The 21355-nt window shown below is 36.8% G+C and overlaps 1 protein-coding gene across 7 annotated transcripts in view; it reads left to right on the top strand.

The window, feature by feature from the left end:
• Positions 1-21355, top strand: part of LOC306641462 (uncharacterized protein C1orf141) — a 47203-nt gene that overhangs the window by 7031 nt on the left and 18817 nt on the right. For 6 of the 7 annotated variants that reach the window (XM_079106548.1, XM_079106547.1, XM_079106550.1 and 3 more), the window contains exons 3-4: positions 1102-1253; positions 12368-12480. In XM_079106548.1, coding sequence (XP_078962674.1) covers positions 1102-1253; positions 12368-12480 — 265 coding nt within the window. The remainder of the gene's footprint in view (positions 1-1101; positions 1254-12367; positions 12481-21355) is intronic. The other variant, XM_079106551.1, reaches the window with a different exon arrangement.

Below are 21355 nucleotides of genomic sequence, written 5' to 3'. Positions count from 1 at the left end.
AGAAAGTTCTTCTATCTTTTGACTTCCTTTTTTCCTTCCTTCCCTCCCTTCTTCTTCTTATTCTTCCTCCTCCTCCTCCTCCTTCTTTCTCTCTCTCTCTCTCTCTCTCAGCACTGGGATGGAACCAGGGATGCCCTACCACTCAGCTACATCTCTAGCCCTTTTAAATTTTGAGGTAGGGCCTCACTAAGTTGCTCAGTTTGGTCTTAAGCTTGCAATTTTCCTGTCTCAGCCCCCAGAGTAACTGGGATCCCCAGCAAGTGCTAGCATTTCTTGAGCTTTCCTTTCAAAATTTTTACCTTTATTCCTCTGTGCTGTACCCTAAGAGAATTTTTAGAAATAACTTTCAGCTACTTAACTCCCTCTTTAGTTAAATTCTTTTTCCTTTCCTCTTCAGTTCATCTGCATAAATGTTAATGATTTCTTTTTTCTTTCTAGTACTGGGGATTGAATCCAGAGGTGCTTTTCCACTGAGCCACATCCCCAGCCCTTTTCTTTTTCTTTTCTTTTTTTTTTTTTTTTTTTTTATTTTGAGACAGGGCCTCTTAAGTTGCTTAGTGCCTCCCTAAGTTGCTGAAGCTGATTTGAACTTGCGGTGCTCCTGCCTCAGCCTCCTGAGTTTCTGGGATTACAAGTGTGCACCAGGAGTGGGCACAAAGTCCTTTTTAATTGCTTTCTTGAATTCTGGCTCATACAATTGGATGGTTGTGTGATTTGCCACATGTTGCTACAGGAGGAAGAGCATTTTGGAGAGAGATGTGTGCTATGCTTCCAATAAGTCTATCAACATTGTCTTTGCCAAATATATCAGGTCTTTCTTTGAATTCTGAATGTTTGAGTTAGAAGGAAACCTAAGTGGTCATCTAGCCCAGTACCCTTATTTCATAGTTGGGAAAAGAACTGCTCAGGTCACAGTGAAAAGCATAAAAGTTGGTGCACAAAGCTCCGGTTTTCGATCTGTAATATTCTCTCATTATTGCCTGCCACATGCATTCTGTGTGTGTATGTATGTGTGTGAAGTGAGATTAATTTTTGTCCTTTCTAAACAGGATTTTCCCTCTAGGAAAAATAATTATTTTTGTCACTTTGGTTTTGTTACAGAAAAACAAGCTTCAGTATGAAAGAAAAGGAAAGACTATACCCTTAACATTTGATTATCATTCGGAATTTGAAGAGGGTAGTGCTAAAACTGCACTTAAGACTGTATCAAAGATCATGGAGGATAAGTCACGTGACACTAGAAAATCAAAAAAGTAACTATCATAACTACTTCATACTTTCAGTTTGAAGGTTTGAAGCATTGCTTTATATTTGTATTAAGTTATACAATGTGTATTAAATGAAAACCTTGTCCTATGGTCTATTTTTAATAATGATTGAATTAAAATATACTAGATTAGTATTTGGATATTCCCAGCTTATAAAATGTTTTTACAATATTTCACTAGCATAGATGGTAATTTCATATTATTTTTTAAAATAATTTTTATTTTTCACAGTGCTGGGAATGGAACCCAGTGCTTCTCACATGCTAGGCAAGCACTCTTACTATTGAGCTACCTCCCCAGACACAATTCTGAGTTTTTAAATAGTGACATTGCTCCAAATTAATGTCAAGATTTATTTCAAACTTTAATTAATATATTATAAGAAGTCTGCCTAAAAAACTAAGGAAGGCAGTTTCTTTGCATACTGAACAATGGCTAGCCTAATGGTGCCATATTTGGTCTTTCACTGGCATTACGCACATGTGTAATGCTGTTAATTTTTCCAAGCCTCATAAACCTAGAGAGCCTGAACGGAAGTACCAAGAAGTAGACTCAAACCAGGTCAATTGGATGTTGGTGGTCATGTGGACACTGTTCTTATCTCATTTATTTTATGTCACAATTCAGTGTGGGAAGTACAATTTTACAGATGAAAAATCCATGTGTTAGGTTAAATAATTTTTCTAAGGTCACACAGCTAACAAATGGCAGGATTTAAATCCTAGTAGTCTGATTTCAGAGCCCATGTTCTTTATCACCATCTGGTTCAATGGGCTGACCTCAATCTCTGGGCTTGGTGCGTAGGTGCATGCATCATAGTGCTTTGTTCTTTGTGGGAAACGTGGACAGAAGCAGATCAGGGTGGGTAGGAGGATTAAGGTGAGAAAAGGTGGAATTTATTTTGGATCTGTTAAGTTTTAGATACCTATGGGGAATTCAGGTAGAGGTGTCTGGAAGAGAGTTGGACCAACAACTCCCAATCTAACATAAAACAAGATTTGGAAAATTGTATCTTCTACCTATTATTTTGCTCTTAAGCATTTTTATAGTGGCACAAAATGCAGCTCATTCAGATTTTTTTTTTTTTTTTTGCTTGTGATTTACCAGGATATCAGAACATATCCCCATTGTGAGTCTGTAAGTTAAGAGAAAGCAGTTCATTTAGAGCACAAGTAAATATCAGTGGTTTACATACTTTAGCTTTATCACAAACTTCTTCCAATACTATTTTGTTTTATATAGATAAGTCAATAACGTTACTCCAAAATCATTTATAGAATGTCCCCATGAAGATGTAATAATTTTAATAATTCAAAGAAAAATGCACAGAATGGCAGCAGGGAATGTGGAAAGGGACACAAATCACATGTGTGCATACATACGCAGTATATATGCTTGCATTGTATGGATTCTTTTCTTCTTTTTTTTTTTGGTAGGGGGAGGGTAACCAGGAATTGAACTCTGGGGCACTCGACGACTGAGCCACATCCCCAGTCTTCTTTTGTATTTTATTGAGAGACAGGGTCTCACTGAATTTCTTAGTGCCTTGCTTTTGCTGAGGCTGGCTTTGAACTCATTATCCTCCTGCCTCAGCCTCCCAGCAGCTGGGATTATAGGTATAAGCTACCATGCCTGGTGGATTCTTTTTTTAACAAAAGGATAAACTCATGTATGGAAAAAATAATTCAATATAAATACAGAATATGGTAGCAGTCTATGTTGGGGTTGTTTTGTTTTGTTTTGTTTTGTTTTGTTTTGTTTCCTCCTTGTGCTGCTGGGAATCCAACCAAGGGCCTCACACATGCTAGGCAGGCAGTCTACTACTGCTCTATATCCCCATCCCATTAGTGACATTTAATGGGCCAAATTGTTCTTTTAGTTAAATATACATCATGTAATCTGGGTGATATTAGCCTGGTATAAAGATTAAGATGTGAAGTTTACAGACCAGTCACTAGGTGTGTATCCTAGCTTTGCTTCCTATTAGTTTTGTGAACCAGGGCAAGTTATATAACTTCTCTGCACCTCAGATTCCTCATTTTATAGTGGGAGATAGTAATAACATATATTTCATAGGGATTCCATGGGAATCAAATGGGTTAATATATGTGAAAAATTTTAAATTTGGTGCCTACACATGGTAGGCATTAAAAAATAAAACAACACAATAAAAATATAAGCTTGTGTTTTTGCAACATACAACCACACGTACTAATCTTTAAAAATAAGATAGTAAAAAGATACACTTAAGCCATGTTTATTTAAGCAACCTTTTCTAACATTTTTGATAAAATGTGACTTAATAGTTAATTGGAATAGGGTGGGAACAGGAAGGGTGGGAAAGTTGGAGCATTTATGTGAGAGACTTATGCCTAAATCTGTGTTGCTAAGACCAACACAGTTCCTCAGTTACACGGGCATAGTTTCCCTTAAGGCTCCTCAAGGATTTTGGGAAATGACGGGCTTTACCTCCTCCAGCTCTCTTTGGGGAGAATTTCGTTAGCCACTGAACACATTCTCTGAGCTGGAAAGGATTCCCATTAGCACATACAGTGGAGAAACTGGAGATTCTAGAGCAGGGCTTCTCATAGTAGCTGCTCATTCGAATCACTTGAGAGCTTTTAAAAAACGTACCGCATCCCCCAACCCTTGAGATCATGAACCGTTAGAGTGTGGGTGTAGAAAATTTTTCAAGCACTCTGGGCAATTCTAATATACAGCTAGTGGCTTGAGAACCATTGCTAGAGACATCTTCATTTCTCATTCCCTCAATCAAGAGATCCTAGATGACAACCTATGGGCCAGTGATTCACTCCATGAGGTTCTTATTTCTTATTGCCCAATTAGAGTCCCAAATAACTTGAGCTTCAGAGGTGCAAGAGGAACCCACACTCATGGGAAAGAGTGGACAAAGAGAGATCACAAGTCATTAAAGGAGACTCATTTGAAGGAGGGAGATGGAGTCAAACATTCAGAACAGTTTTTAAGGGAAAAAATGCAGCTCAGGTTGGGAACCACGGCAGTGATTGTAGCCACCGCTGCTTGCTCCCGAGATGTGAGGCAGCCGCTGCTGTGCGATCCCACTGAACTGCCCGGCTCGCTTGGCTCAGTTGTGGCTCTCCAATAGCTCCCAGAAAAAAATGCTCCGCAGACATGAGGTCTCATGGAAGAGACTTTATTTATGCGGACAATTAACACGTGGGCTCAGGGCGAAAAGAAGGGGCAAAAGAGAAAGATGGCGTGTGGCTTCTCCCAGATATTGGAATCTTGCAGGCTGGAAGGAACCAATAGCGGAGGAGAATTCTTGCAGCTGACTAATGAACCAATAGCATGTTAGGTTGTAATGTGGGAAGCAGGAAAATGGCGACAGCATAAGCTGGAAATTCCTGTAGTAAGAGGTGGGCAAAGCGCAGATTGACAAGTGGTTGGGAGGCCGGAAATTCCTGTAACGGGAGAGGTGGGCGGCTTTATACATTACACAGTTGACTCCTAAAGAAGCAAATTTAATGGAAAGAATAGAAGAAAGCTTATATATCTTATGGACAAATAATCAGAGAAAAAAAGGATTAAAAAATAAACTTTTGTCACAAACTGAATGGAGAAATGAAAAATAGAATACAGATGAAAAGTAGATGGATAATTTAGAAGATCAAATCAAGGCAGAATCTTGCAAAAAGTACTTTAACAATCATATTGAAAAGAGACATGTATCATAGTTTCCATGTACTCAATATGTAAATGTGTATATACTTAATATTTAAATCAGAAGAGAGGAAAATAGATGGTTAGGAAATGATCCAAAATATAATAGAAAAAAATGCTCTTCTTTTCAAGACAGACTTGAATTTTCAGATCAAAAGGGTCACCAAGTGCTAGACTTAAGGTAAAAATCACTTAATTCCAATGGCAGAAAAAAACAGGTTGATTACAAAGGAAAGGAAATAAAATCAGTTTTATATGTTTCATTTTCCTCTATCAGGCTAGAAAACAGCGAACCAAATGTGAGAAGAGAAAAAAAAAAAAGAACTAAATCACTTTCAATTTTGAAATTATATGTGAACTAAAGAGACTTTTTTGGATGTGAAAAGCTTTATAATCTACCTATGTATTCTTTCTGAGAGAAAATTACTTGGAGAAGTATTTTGTTCAAATTAAACATGAATAAAATAAAGATCTCAAACTTGGTATCTTTATTACAGAAAATTTCTAAAATTATCCCATGATGCCAAAATGAAACCTCTGGGCTCCCAACTCAAAGTGGTTGTTCTACAAAAACACAGAAAATTATAAAGAATTATCAGGGAAATAATCCATCCATAAGAGTTCAATTTGGCAAGGTGCTCCTCTGAAAGCACCCACCATGATGCTTCCGGCTGAGCTGTACCTTTCTCTTATGTTTCTTCCCTTGGCATGTGTTTTAGTCAGTTATTTCATTGTTGGGACTGAAAGACCTAACCAGAACAACTGTAGAGTAGGAAAGGTTTACTTAGGGGTTCATGGTTTCAGAGATCTCAGTCCATAAGCAACTGGCTCCATTCCTCAGGGCTGGACATCATGGTGGAAGAGTGTGGCAAAGCAAAGCAAAGGAGCTCACAAGATGATCTGGAAGCAGAAAAAGAGAGAGAGAGAGAGAGAAAGAGAAAGAGAGAGAGAGAGAGAGAGAGAGAGAGATTCCATTCTCCAGATACAAAATATATACCCATATTCACATCCCCAGTGAACCACTTCCTCCAGCCACACTCCCCTGCCTCCAGTTATCACTCAGTTAATCCCAGGGATTAATTCACTGATTGGGTTAAGGCTATAACCCAATCATTTCTCCACCAAACCTTGCATTGTCTCACATATCGGCTTTTGGGAGCATCACATTTAAACCATAACAGCATGCCATACCATTTCGGTGATCCGCCCATACAGTGACATGCAGCAGTCTTCCTATAATTCCAGTCTACACAACTCATATCTATATTCCTCTTAATTCAGTTAAGATATAATTTTATAGATATTTTTCTAAATATAAGAGCAAAAAAATTAAAAAGCAGAGCAAGAAGGAAGCAGAATGGATTTTTTAAATCTTTTTTAAAATTACTTTTTTTATTTTTTTACAGACTGTATTTTGATTCATTGTACACAAATGGGGTACATCATTCCATTTCTATGGTTGTACAAGATGTAGATTTTTAAAATGCAAAAAGCACAAAACCAGTAAAATTCACAAAGAACATACTTATGATCTTATGCTGGAGAATTAACCCACAAAATTCATAATTTTGAGTTCTAGTCCTCACATTCTATGAGAATCCAGTACTAGGAACACAATTTATACCCACAGCCTTTTTTCTCTATCATTCTTTCTTCCTGCTTCAGTAGGCAGACAATTCTCCATGAGTCTCCTGAGCTTCTGTCCATCCGTGAGAAGAGGCACTGACTTTTGTTATGTATTACTTTGGGAGAATATTTGCTTAACAGTCTTGGAAGGTAGAGATAATGCCATCCTCTGGGACAAAAGCAGGCATGTTCACTGTACATTTTTAAAGATTTGGGTTTTCTAAGCTTGGGATTCTATTTCTGTAATAACCAACCCACCAGGTGACACCCAGTCTTCCTCCTGTTATCCTATGGAATTGGGACATGGACAACTGATATAGAAGCTAATAATCTGTATAATCCTGTTGCTGAGTAATAAATAATCCTTTTATCTGATTGGAGACTCATATCTTCTGCCAGCATCGATGAAACTATAACAGCTTAATTTGTTAGCCATTTGTAAGTAGAGTCAAATCTTGGACCTTAACAGTTCTTGACATCTACTTCTAGGGAAAAAGCTTAGAAGTAGAATGATAAATATATATAGAACCTCCTTGAAAACTGAGTAAAGTAATCATGGCTCATTCCTTAGTGAATTACAGAACACACTTATTGAGGTCCCTGTCAAACCTAAAGGAAACTATTTATATACCCACTTAATCTATCCTATGAGTCTCTCTCTGCTTCTAGTTACCAGGAGTATAATAGAGTTATACCTCAACTAAAGAAAGAAAATTAATCCAGATAATAAAACTTTTTTTTAAAAACATGAAAAAGCACTATATAAACTAGATATGAAGGTCAAGATCCTTTGAGAGCGCTGGAGTTGTGCCTCAGTGGTACAGTGCTTGCCTAGCAGGTGTGAAGCACTGCATATAAATAAATAAAGGTTCAGTGACAACTAAAAAAAATTTAAAAAAAAAAGATCCTTAGAGGACAGGATTTGTATATAATTAACTTAGCAAATCAATTATATAGCAATTAATTCAAAACATTGCTTTTAAATCATGTTAAGGATTCATTCATTGAGGGACCAAAAAGGAAAGCTATCATTTCCCAGTACATTCTGATGAGGTCTCAGTGGAAATCAGGAAAATATTACTGGAAACTGGAGGGAAGGTAGTGCTTGTTACACACAATGGCAGAGAACTTGGTTGAACTGTGAGTGTGTTCTAGTATTTTATGGAATGTAGAACTTGTGGACAATGAAATTTGTATTTAGCTGGAGAAATTTCTAAGCAAAATTGTTGAAAGACTGGTTGATTCTCTTGACCCATAAGGGAGAGATGATTTGCAGGTGGAATTACTAAGCAGAAAAGGAACAATAACTTCAATATTTGGAAAAATTTCAACTTGCCCATGTTCCAAATGTGAAAAAGCACATTCAGAAGAGAACACTTAGTTTGTGATAGACTGACCATTGGATATGAGATAAATGTGGTTATGAACCATGGACCTAAAGAGATATCCGAAGCCAGCAGGAAAGATGAAATTATAAAGCAGAAAAACTATCAGCTGTGACTAAAGGAAACAGAGGAAATGGGGGGAGAAAAATAAAGGAAGACTGTTAGAATTCCTAGACCCTATAGGACCAGACTATAGAGCTATTTGATACAGATGTTCAACTGCAACCATGCACTAGTCTTTTTTTTCCCACATTTTGAGGTGCATTATAATTGTTTATATTGATGGGATTTGTTGTTGCATATTCATACACGCACACAATTTAGCAATTTGGCCAGTATCCCTCCCCAGCACTTCTCCCACTTCTCACCCTTGGTCCCTTTTCTCTACTGTTCTCCCTTTGATTTTTAGAAAATCCATGCCCACCTTTGTTTTCCTTTTTACTCTTTAATTTCTGCATATGAGAGAAAACATGAGTTTCACTTATTTCCTTTAACATGATAGTCTCAAGTTTCACCCATTTTCCTGCAAATGCCATAATTCCATAATTTCATTTTTCTATTTTTGTGCGGGGAGTACAGGGGAATGAATTTAGGAGCACTCGACCACTGAGCCACACCTGCAGCCCTATTTTGCATTTTATTTAGAGGCAGGGTCTCACTGAGTGGCTTGGTGCCTGGCTTTTGCTGAGGCTAACCTTGAACTCTCCATCCTCCTGCCTCAGCCTCCCAAGCCACTGGGAACAGGCATGTGCCACCACACCCAGCTTCATTTTTCTTTATGACTGAATAAAACTCCATTAATATATATCACATTTTCTTTATCCATTCATTCATTGATGGACACCTAGGCTAGTTTTACTGTTTGGCTATTGTGGCTTGTGCTACTATAAACATGGGTAAAACATGCACTATACTTCAAGCAAGGGAAGAAGGACCCAGAAGCAATTCAGAAAGCACCAAGGCTGCCACTCCCACCACAGACCCAGAGTGCATGGACAGGTGGGGTGCAGAGCTGTCACCACCTCAGTTTAAAAGAGTGTGACCTTTCATGACAGCATCAGCATTTTCTAGCACACGCTTCAAAATTCTTCCGGCTTCTACCCATTATGCAGGCCTTAAATGCATTTTTTACTTAATGATATCGTCAATTCACCATGGGAATATTGGGACATAACCTTCTTGTAAGTTGAGGGACATCTGTGTTGTCAGCATCATTCTCAGGGTGGGACCCTTGACCCATTCCTATTTAAGTTAGACATAGGACAATGTCCATTCTCACTAGTGAACTGCACTGTTTTAGAAGTATTTCCCAGTGTGATTAAATAAGAATATAAGATAAAATATAAATTTTCAAAGGAACAGACCAATTATTTTATAAAAGTTATTTGCTGAGCAGCATGAAGAGAATAAACTAAAAATCCATTATAAATTATAAGATTATATTCATGCATTGCCTCACAGGACTATGTTCTGAGAAATGACCATTAGATGATTTTGTGGTTGTGAGAACACCATATTGTGTATCTACACAAACTGAGATGGCTACAGTGTAACAAGGTAATACCATTTTATGGGTTCATCATTGTATATGCAGTCTGCTGTTGACAGAACATCACTATACAGTGCATGACTCCACAGAGTTTTTTTAAAAATTGACTAAAACAGTTAAGTATTCAACAAATGGTTATTACACATGTAATGTGTGCTGGTCACTCTTCTGTGTGTTTGGAATATAAAAATAACAAAAAAGAATTCACCCTCAGGGTTTACATTTTAGGATAAGGTAGGGAGGCAGAAAACAAACAGATGAATGTATGATATACACCCATCAGCTGGGGGTATAGCTCAGTGGTAGAGCACTTGCCAACCACATGTGAGGCACTGGTTTAATCCTCAGCACAACATAAAAATAAATAAAGTAAAGGTATTGTGTCCATGTACAACTAAAAATATTTTTTAAAAAAATCAATGGAAGACAAGGCACAATGATGTACACCTGTAATCCCAGCTACTCCAGAGACTGAAACAGGAAAATTGCAAGTTTGAACCCAGCCTGAGCAACTTAGCAAGATCCTGTCTCAAAAGTTTAAAAAAAAATTCTTAAAATTAAAATTAAAAATTAAAGGACTGGGAAACAGCTCAATGGTATAGTCCTTGCCTAGCATGCAGGAGGCTCAATCCCTAGGACTACAAAGAAAGAAAAAAAGATTAGTAGGAACTACTATTTTTGATGGAGGGAGGAGAAAATATCTCTTTTGGAGAGGTTAAAAATATTGAGCAAAGACTCAAGATATAAAAGAGTAAGACATGTCAACACTGGGAGAAGGCAGATGGAAGAGCAAGTGACATGGTCCTTAATAGAGCTTGAGTCCCTAAGCCTACATCAAAGAGCTAGAAAGTTCACTGTGCTCCCACACAGGGTTGAGAAGGAAAATGGGGTGGAAAACGGTCTGTAGAGCCATCAGTGGAAGTTCCTCTACCTAGAAATATGAAGATTGTGGGGGGGGAATTTTCTGCCTAACAGCGAACATTTTGAATTTTATTTGAGTCTGATAGCAAGCAGTTGAAGAGAAATGACCATCACACTTACAGTTTACAAGTGTCATTGTGGCTGCATTAAAAATTGAACATGGGGAGCAAGAGTATAATAATGGGAAGGACAAACAGAAGAGGACTGGAGATGTATAGAAGTAGTTCATAGGAAAGATGAAGGGTGGAAGTCAGGAGGAAAGAAATAGCTGCTTTGGAATATGTTGGAATGTATTTCAAAGATGACCCAGTGAGATCTGCTAATGGATCAGGAATGAGGAGTGAGGGAAAGAGAAATCAAAGTTGACTGCAAGCTTTTCAGTCTAAGACTCTGGATGAGTGAAGGTAGGGAAGCCCCGTGAGGGACAGGTCAGAGGGGAGTAAAAACAAAAATTTGCCTTTAAATTACAAACCTAATGCATGTAAGTCGGGGAGGCATGCAGGCATTTGGATACACAAATCTGGAGTTTCAGGAAAAGTTTAGAGTCAGGACTACAGATCTGGGCACAAATAGATGATATATCTCTACGGATATCTACGTATAGATACATAGATTCTATAGATACGTAGAATTTGCTTATATGACTTTGGAGACTGAGAAGTCCCAGAGAGGTCCTCTGTAAGCTGGAGACCTGGGATGCAGGTGGCTTGGCTCAGTTCAGTTCTGAAGGGAAGCTGATGGTGTAGCTTCCAGTCCAAGGTCAAAGGCCCAAGAACCCAGGGGGCTGTTGATGTAAGTTCTGGAGCTCAAAGGCCAGCGAAGGCATAGTGCTGGTGTTTCAGGAGAGGAAAAGACAAGTGTATCCTACCTCCAGGAGAGAAAAGAAATTGTCTTTTTGTTCTACTTGGGTGCTCACTCATGCTGAGGGCAGATCTTCCATCCATTTGGCTCATACTCCAATCTCTTTTGGAAGCACTCACATGAACACACCCAGAAAGAATCTTTGTTTTAGTCAGTTTTTTCACCGCTGTGACTAAAAGTCCTGACCAAAACAACTGTAGAGGTGAAAAACTTTATTTGAGGGCTCACGGTTTCAGAGGTCTCAGTCCATAGCAGGCTTCATCATGGCCAAAGAGTATGGTAGAGGGAAGTAGCTCACTTGATGATCTGGAAACAGAGAGGGAGAGAGGTCTCCACTTGCCAGATACAAAATATATACCTCAAAGGCACACCCCAATTCCCACCTCCTCCAGTCACATCCTGCCACTTCAGTTACCACTCAGTTAATCCCTATCAGGAGATGAGTTCACTGATTGGGGTAAGACTCTTAAAACTCAATCATTTCTCCTCTGAACCTTCTAGCATTGTCTCACATGTGAGCTTTTGGGGGACACCTCACATCCAAACTATAACAATCCTTTACCAGTTCTTTAGATAATTCTTAATTCCATCTAGTTAGCACAAAATTAACCATCATACCAGTTAAAGAATTTAAAGGAGGAACCTTCTGTCTGCAGTACATAAATGCTGTGATCCTATCTGCTTGACCATTCTGGTATCTGGACTATCCCTAACTGTGTTCCACCACTTTAATTCAGGTCCAGAATGTCCCCAATTTCTCATGGAACTAGTTTGCAGCATAGTTTTCTGAATGGGTTGGTCAACTTGTGAAGAATTAGTGTCCTGGAGTGCCCTTAATCCTGTCAAAACGGCAAGGCCCCGTCCCCTCTGTTTTAAATGATTATCACTAATATTTTCAGCTCTTGCTGGATATTTTATACTTTATATTATAATAGCATTTATGTAATATTAAATTTATATAATTGTGACTCCACATATTCCTCCAAATTTGTTTTTTAGATTTATTTTATAAATTTTGATTATTTTTATTTAGATTAGTTTTTTATTTCCTCCAGATATGTCTCTTTGAAACGTGAACCTGAACCCAGAAAACGTGATTTTGAGAAGCCAAATTTAAGACCACAATTTGTTCCAACAAACATAAAAAATCAAGAAAGTAAGTCAAAAGGTAATGTCTTTTATAACATGTTTACTTTTCCTTTGATTCGTCAATGGGTACTTTTAATATTTACTATATATTACAATGTGTCTTCAAAGTTCTAATTTGATGTCTCTGTTGAAAACAGGTGTATAAGCAACAAAGAATTTAACAAAGAGGAAGAGGTTAAATGTCACAATGGGCAATTTATACAATTCATAATTCATGCATATATTTTTTATGTCTATCTTTGATTTTTCTTTCTCCTACAAGGATAACAGATACCTGAGTTATTTTTTGGCTTAACCCCAGTAGTTTCCTTGTCATAGTTAAATAAAAATCAACTTACTTAATTTAAAATATTAGTTTTGCTTAATAAGAGACAATTTGCTTAATAGAAACTTAATTTCAGCATTGGAAGTTTGGGGAATCAGTGAGCTAGGAACCAGAAATACAGACCCTCAGAGAATTTGAATGTGTGGTGTTGCCTTTGGCTTACTTTCTCTGCCATTGTCAAACAGCTCTGTTCAATGACACCATTGTTCTCAACCTCTTTGACTAAGGTCCCTTGTCTCCACTTTGCCCACATTGACTCATTTCTGCATTTACAATCTAAATGCAAAAGATTTGTTTATAACACTTTCCTGAGTTTGTTATTATTGTTGTTGTTGTTGTTTGTTTGTTTTGTTTTGTTATTGGGGATGGAACCAAGGCCCTCATGCATGATAAGCAAAGGCTCTTCCACTGGGTCATATCCCCAGACATCTTTGTTTTACTTTTGTTGTTGTTGTTGTTGTTGTTGCTGTTTTTGGTACCAGGCATTGAACCCAGGGGCACTTAATTACTGAGCCACATCTCCAGCCCTTTGTTTATTTTTAAATTTTGAGACAGGGCCTCAGTAATTTGCTTAGGGGCTCACTCTGAACTTGCAATCCTCTGCCTCAGCCTCCCAAATCCTGGGATTTCAGGCATGGGCCACTGCACCAGGCTACTTCCTCAATTCCTATTTAAACTTCAACCTATTTCAATCTGCCTTCACCATTCTGAAACTACACTGCTCAAGATGACTGATAATCTCTATGTTGCTAAATTCCAAAGATATCTCCTTGTTCTCATTTTCTTCTACCTCTCAATACTAATATAGTTAGTTGATCGCTCCCTCCTCAACTTCCATCTTTTGGGACCCACATCTGTTTTCCTGCTATCTCATAATGTCTCATAATGTCTCGTAATGTATTCTCTGTTCTTAAAATACTGTATTTGATCAAAGCTGGTCCTGAGCCTGCCTCTGTTTCTACACTTTCTTCAGGTGATCATATCCATTCTTAACATAAATAGCATAGAGATGCTATTAAATTCTTCATTTATATCTGCAGTCCAGACTATTCTTTCAACATCAAATGCTTATATCAAGCAACCTAAATGATACTCCAGTTAAATCTTTTACAGGCATCTTAAACCTAATGTTTAGAACAAGACTCACAATTCCATATCCCAATCATTGGTCCTACCTAACCTTTTGCTCCCCACCCGCTTCCTCTAGCATCCTCATTGCAGAACACTAGACTGCTTAATGCTGAGTGACACAAGGTTGGAAGAGAAGCCACCTGTGATTCCCTTTCTTTCACCCCCGAAGTCCAGTCCATCAGCAAGTCCTTTCCATTCTGACTCATCTTCAATTCATCTATTTTCATCATTCCTGCTACCATCATTCTAATCCAAACTATCGTCACCTTTTACTTATACAACTACAGTAGTGTGCCTACTGGTATTTATTCTTTCATTCTTGCCATTTTTCTAATCCGTTTCCTTCTTTCTTGTTTAACCATTATAAATTAAGAAATAGTGCATACACACCAAAAAGTACATATAGCATAAATATGTATAGCATAATGGCCATTGTAAAAAACCAACAGCTACATAATAAGAAAACAGATCAAGAAATAGAATTTTGTGGACATCTTGATCTTTTCCACATAATTTCTCCTTCCCTTTTCCTTAAAGTTTACCATTATCTTAATTTCTTTGGAAATTACTTCCCACCCCCACCCCAAGTCCCTCTAGTCACTTATCTCAACAGTTTCCTCTTTTTCTAGAATATCACACTGTTGGGATTATACAGTATGCAACCTTTTAAGATAAACTTCTCTCACTCAGTAAATGCAGTTTCCTTCATATGTTTTCATTATTTGGTTTCATATTCCATTGTCTGAATGTAAATTACTTTATTCCCTTCCTAATTTTTCTGTTTTTACTGTTGTAAATTTTTTTTAAGTTGTTGATGGACACAATACCTGTATTTTATTCATTTATGTGGTGCTGAAGTTCGAACCCAGGGCCCCACATGTGTGAGGCAAGAGCTCTACCACTGATCTACAACCCCAGCCAATTACTGTTGTATATTTAAATACTCTATATTTTAAACCACAAGACCCTTTTATTTTCATTATTATCACAAAATCTATGTGCAGTCAAATTTTTACTTCCCTGTCTACATCTGGCATTCTTTTTTGTCTTTAATGCTTCCTTCAGAATCTTACCATTATTTTATGGTAAGCACTCTGGATTTTTGTTTCTCCAACAAGTCTTTATCTCACTTTCGTTCTGGAGGAATGTTGTCTTGAATGTAGACTTCTAGCCTGGAAGTTATTGTCTTTTCAGCATGTTGCAATTTCCTTCTCTTACTTTCTGACTTCCATTATCGTCATTGGTAGGTCAGGCCACTTGCCTTTCTCCATCTGTACTGACTGCTTTTAAGATTTTACCTTTTCTTGCTTTTATGTATTTTGACTGATATGTCCAGGGATCGATTTGTCTCTATTTATATTACTTAAGGCTCATTGAACTTTGTCTATCTGTGCCACATTTTCATTCATCAGTTCTGGAAAATTCTCAGCCATATTTCTCCCAATATCATTTCCATGCTTTATTTTTGTCCTCTCTTTCTAGAATAGTGATGAGATATGTGTTAGACTTTTGTCCTCTTCTCTGCATTTTCCCTCTTTTTATGTTTCTTTAATGAGTTCTGAATTCTTTCTTCAGACCTATATTCTATGTTTCCATTTTCATCTTTTACTGCATCAAATCTATTATTTAAGGTGAGAAGATACATACAATTTTAAAATGTTAGGAGAAAAAATAGGAATGTATCTTTTTCACATCTGCTTTGTTACTAATTTTATGGTCTTTAAATTTACTTTTATGTATATTTCAGGCTTGACTCTTTTTTTGTTAAACATAGTAGACATTCTTATCTCTCGCTCCCTGCCTGGCAACTGCAATCATCAACGGTCTGTTTCATCAATGCCTGTTATTTCTGGTGGTTCACTCTTATTATGTTATATTTTCTTATTTGCATTATTATCTTTGTGTACTGGTCCCTATTTGGAAAATCATATGCAGGAAAAAATTAAGAATTAGGATGATGGTATCTTACTGCAGATTTTTTACTCTTTCTGCCAGATAGCTAGAGGCAATACTCAGGAAAACATATCACAACCCACATGCAAGGTTTTAATTTCCCTGGAACACCCAGGTGGCAGGAGCGCTAGCTTCAACTCTATCTGCAAGCCTCTATTCTGGATTACTCTTACCTTAAGGTTGTAATCCTCTGGGATCCCAGGTAAAATGAATGTACGTGGGGTTTTGGGGAAAGGTGGCAAAGAGAAGAATAAATCAAATATTTCAATTTGGGGCTTTGGTCAGCTTTTGATTTTTGTCTATCTCAACTTGTGTGCCTTTCAAGACCTGAACTTTTTTAACTATCTGCACTGAAGGGGCTTTGCCTGCTGGACTTATATATCTGAATTCTTACCTTCTTCTAGAGTTAGGACCAGAACCTTTTAGCTCTTTGATGTTCTTTAGATTTTTTAAAAAGATTTCAGCCAAATTTTTCAGTAGCCTTCAATAAGGTGGCTGGTACTAATTATCTGACCATGTATAAAGGCAGTAGAAATTTCTATTTTTTTTTTTTTTTTCTAAAACCATAGTGATCTTTTTTAAAGTCTGTTGATGATCTCCTGATTAAACCCTCTTCCATGGCTTCTCACTGCACTTACTATGGAATCTTACTCCTTACAAAGACCCTGCATCTGGTGACCTTCGCCTGTGTATTTACCCTCACCCATTGCCTCCCTGCCTTTCACTTCACTACACATTCACCTTTCCATTCCATACAACTGTCAGGTTGTCCCAGAGAACTGAGTTTCCTACTCCTCTCTGCCCAGACACCTTCCCTTTTTTTTTTTTTTTTTTTTTCTTTTTCGTATTTTTTTATCCGGTGCATTAGAGTTGTACATAATGGTGGGATTTGTTGTTACACGTTCATACATGCACAAAGTGACAATATAATTTGTTTAATACAATCCCCCAGTATTTCCCCTCTTCCCTTCCCCTGGTCCCTTTCCACTGTTGATCTTTGATTTTCATGGGTGCTCATGCTCTGTAGCTTCACAGCAAAGCCTCATTTGCTTACTTCAGTAGATGTCATCTGCTAAGAGAAACTTTTTCTGTCTCTCCTAAGACAGAGACTCCTTCTATAGTTCTTGTTCACCAAAACATGTTTATCTTTGTCATAGCACATCTTTCAATTTATAATTATTCAGTCCTTTGGTTTTTTGCTTGTTTATTTTCTGTGTTACCCACTAAAATATATGCATCACTGAGCGAGAACACAATTCCAGCAAGCACCTGGCATAGAGTGACTGATTAATAAATAACTCTTAACTGAATGGATATAAGACTCCATATTGTTTCTTTTATCTATCATCTGATTTAATCCTCAGACCATCATTTAACAGCTGAGGAAAGCTGTTAAATGGTTGGTCAGAGAGGTTAAGTAACTTTCCTAAGGTGGTATAACTCACAAAATTGGTGTGATTTGGATGTAGTGTGGCTAAATTCAAAGTCTGTATGCTTTACATCTACATTATACTTACTTTAAGGAAGTCCAGGACTGGTGATGTAGCTTAGTGGTAGCACACTTACCTAACGTGTGAGGTCTTAGGTACACTCCCCAGTACCGTGAAAAAGAGTCACAAGAAACTTGATTAATAAAATTCATAATTGGGAGCAGAAAAGTGCAGGTTGAGGGAGAATACTTCTCTTCTTAAAGGAACTAACCAAAGGATTCTTTTGAGTAGCACATATGATTCTATTTCACTTAAAAATCCATTTTTTCCAAGAAGATAAGCATGAAAATGTCGTTTGTTTGGATTTCTTTAGAGTCAGTACAAGAAAATCTAAAATCAAGATCCATTAAACACCTTCATTATCTTAAGAATACAACTGAGGTAGGTATAATTTGTGTACTTACTGCTACTTAATAGAAATTCAAACTAGCCCTAATAATTGTATATATGTTTCTATAGATTATGAAATCAAGTGAATTTTAGAATTCAAAAGCATAAGAACATAAAGTGATTTTATCTCTGATATTATGTAGAACTTCATGAGTGGGAACAACAGAAAAGAAAATGTATTATTTCTTAAAATAAAGTTACATGAATAATTTAAACATTTTATTAAAATTTATAATATTAAAAGTTTATATGTTTGTTAATCTTTTAATGTATAACCAAGACCATGTTTTTGAGCATCCTATAGTTAAATAAAAGTATATAATTATAATAACCACTACCATAAATAGGTTTAGAATCAACACTGTTAACACTTTTTTGTTAATTTGAGGGGGTGGGGTTGGAACTGAGGATTGAACCCAGGGCACTTTACTTACACTCGGCTTTTTATATTTCCAGCCTTTCTATTTATTTACTTATTTATTCAGTTTTTTAGTTTGAGACAAGGTCTTGCTAAGTTTCTTATGGCCTCTCTTTGTTGCTGAGGCTGGCCTCAAATTTGTGATCCTCCTGCCTCCATCTCCCAGGTAGCTGGAATACTAACTCTTGATAATAACTGTGCAAGGGTTCTATGGGCACACTCAACAGTAACTAGCTAGCCTTGGGTGTTGAGCATGCACTGGGGCATTATTCACCAGGTCATATCTAGGAGACTAGAGAGAGAAATTAATCCAGACAATCAACAAGTGTTTTAGGTACTTATTTGTTATTAACTCTGATTATTGCTGATATGGAGAAAGAAACATGAAGATAGACATACCTAGTAACCATAATTAATAACCATTATATTTTTGTTTCATACTCCTTTATTTTATAATTTAAAACATTAGCAGGATCCCCCATCCAAATTATGTTTTATCCTCATCACTTGGGTTATTTAGGGTCATGATTAATAAAAATCTCCCCCAAAATATGTATTATCACATCACAAATCCCTTTGCTCATTGTAATAAATTTGCTAGAATCTTGTACAGAACATGTTACATTTTAATTAAGAAATAAAAAGTTCATACAATGTTAAATTTTAAATTTTACAGAAAGGCTAAGAAGACCACACAGCCTTTCCATCCTATGCTTCTCTATCATTTCCTCTTTCAGAGGCAGATAAATTTAATCCTTATGGGTTTCAGTTCTTATGATTAGCTCCACATTTATAGAGAACAACTTTCTACTGCTATTCTTTTATCACTTTTAAACATAGCTGCCGAATAACCAATAAAAAGATCATGAATTAACTTATTTATACTACTTCATATTTCACCTCTTGTCTCTCTGTCCTCTTCTGGATGTATAATAGTTACTTTTTTGCTAGTTATATTGTTAACTTTTCTAACTTGAAATAATGAATCTTTTCTTTTTTATCATCTGTAATCACTAGCTCCTGATACCCCCCCCCCAATATAAGATGAAGATTGTAGCAGTCTTATCCTTCCCTCCCACTCTCCTCCACAACTTCTTCCTGAGATCCAAGTATATTAAGTAATATTTTTTCATTTTTAGATCAATGATTATATTCCACTTTGCAATTTGTAGGTTAATTCTAAAAGTCAAAATGCTGTTAACAGCATTTCTATTATTACAATATTTTAAGTAGTCATTCATCTTGGAACCCAGTAACGCTGTGTTAGGAAGATCTTTCTTTTCAGTGGGTACAACACAAAGACAATTGGCTCTCTTAGTCTCCATCCATTACTCAGAAATGCATGTTTTGGTTTCCCTTGCATTTAGACCATGCTGTCTTGTATGCCTTTGTGCTTTCTTCCTGGAAATTCTACTCACTTTTCTTTTCTTTGTGGAGAATGGTGATACCAATAGGAACTACCAATAGTGTTTGTGTGTCTCAATTACTATTTAAATAAAATTGACACCCTCAACAACCAAAACAAGTACTATCATGCCCACTTTATAAATAAAAGAAGAGGTGCAAAGAAGATAAACAACATCTGAGATCGAACAGTGAACGGAATCAGGAGAACCCAGCAGTGTGACTCAGGTTCTTGACCACTAAGTCACGCAGCCTTCAGAAAAGAAGCACATCACTTTCTTACCATGTGGATTCCATCAAGTGTCTCCTCCTCCTCTCTATTGAATGGCATCCATTCCAGTCTTCTTGGAGGAACTGTTCTTGGTGACCATTCTTATTCTAAATCTGACCCATTTCTCTTAAGCCTACTCTGACTCGGTCACCTGGATCATTTCACTCCTGATTTAGTTCCCAGATTCTAGTATCCTCTGTCTTTTTATTTCATCTTGAGTTTTGTTTTTATTTTTCTAGAGTACATCATCAAAAAACTTACCTAGAAATGGCACATGAAGAGTTGAGAGTCTTTATTTTTCACATACTTGGTTCTTAATTTGGTTGAGTAGAATTAGAGGTTCAAAATTATTTTTTTTGCTAAATTTCAAAGACATTGTTTCACTGTGCTGTGTAATTTTAATGTTATTATGAGAAGTTCTCGATCTTAGTGATAACTTAAAAAAAACTGTAGGACCTTTTTCTACTAATGTTGCTCTGAAATGTCTTCAGAATGTGCCTATGTATGAAAACTTTACTTCAGTTTATTCTCTTCAGTGCTCAGTAGATTCTGCTTTAAAGCCAAATGTCTTTTTTTTACCACTCCCCCAATTTCTTTCTATTATTTCTTTGCCAGTTTCCTCTCCACTATTTTCTGTCCTCTGATAACCTGATATTTGACTTCTTGCATTGATACTCTGTATTGCTTTTCCTTTTTTTTTTTTTTTTTCATGCAGTTCTTGGAATTAAATCCAGGGGTACTTTGCCACTGAGCCACATCCTCAGTCCTTTTTATTTTTTTATTTTGAGACACAATCTCACAACATTGCCCGAGGTTGGCCTCCAACTTGCAATCCTACTACCTCAGCCTTCTGGGTTACTGAGATTATAGGTATGCACCACAACTCCCTGTTCTACTTTTTGTCTCTTTGAAAATTTGTCCTTTTTTCTGGAAAAATTCCTCAACTTTTCCTTCCTATCTTACTGCGTTTTTGTTCAGCAATCATATTTTAAATTTCCAATGTTTCTTTCTTATTCTTGGTAATTGTTTTCCCTTGTAGAATCTTGTCACATTTGTTCTCAAAAATGTTTGAAGATATTGGAATTCATTTTCTTAAGTTTTTATTTGCTTTTAAATTTCCTGGTTCCTTTGGTTTCAGGGTTCTTTTCATTTATCATACTTATGTTTGAAGTTGCTAATTTTTATCAGGTCTGGTTGCTACAGTCTGAATGTATCCATATGTTGAAACTTAATTGCAATGAGATGGTATTAAGAGCAGGATTTTTAGGAGTCCTCATTAATGGGATTAGGGAATTTACTGAAAGAGGTGTGAGGGAGCTATTGGCTCTTCCCATCTTATGAGGACATAGCAAGGAGGCAAAAATCTGTGGATGGATCAGAGAGCAAATCCTTATCAGACACCAGATATCCTAGCAACTTGATCTTGGACATGCCAGCCTCAGAACTTTGAGAATAAAAATTTCTATTATTTATACCCCATTTAAGATATTTTACTATATCAGCCCAAGTAGA

This window comes from Sciurus vulgaris, assembly GCF_902686455.1.
Source record: "Sciurus vulgaris genome assembly, chromosome: 1".
NCBI lineage: Eukaryota > Metazoa > Chordata > Mammalia > Rodentia > Sciuridae > Sciurus > Sciurus vulgaris.
This window is presented reverse-complemented; position numbering and strand designations above follow the sequence as displayed.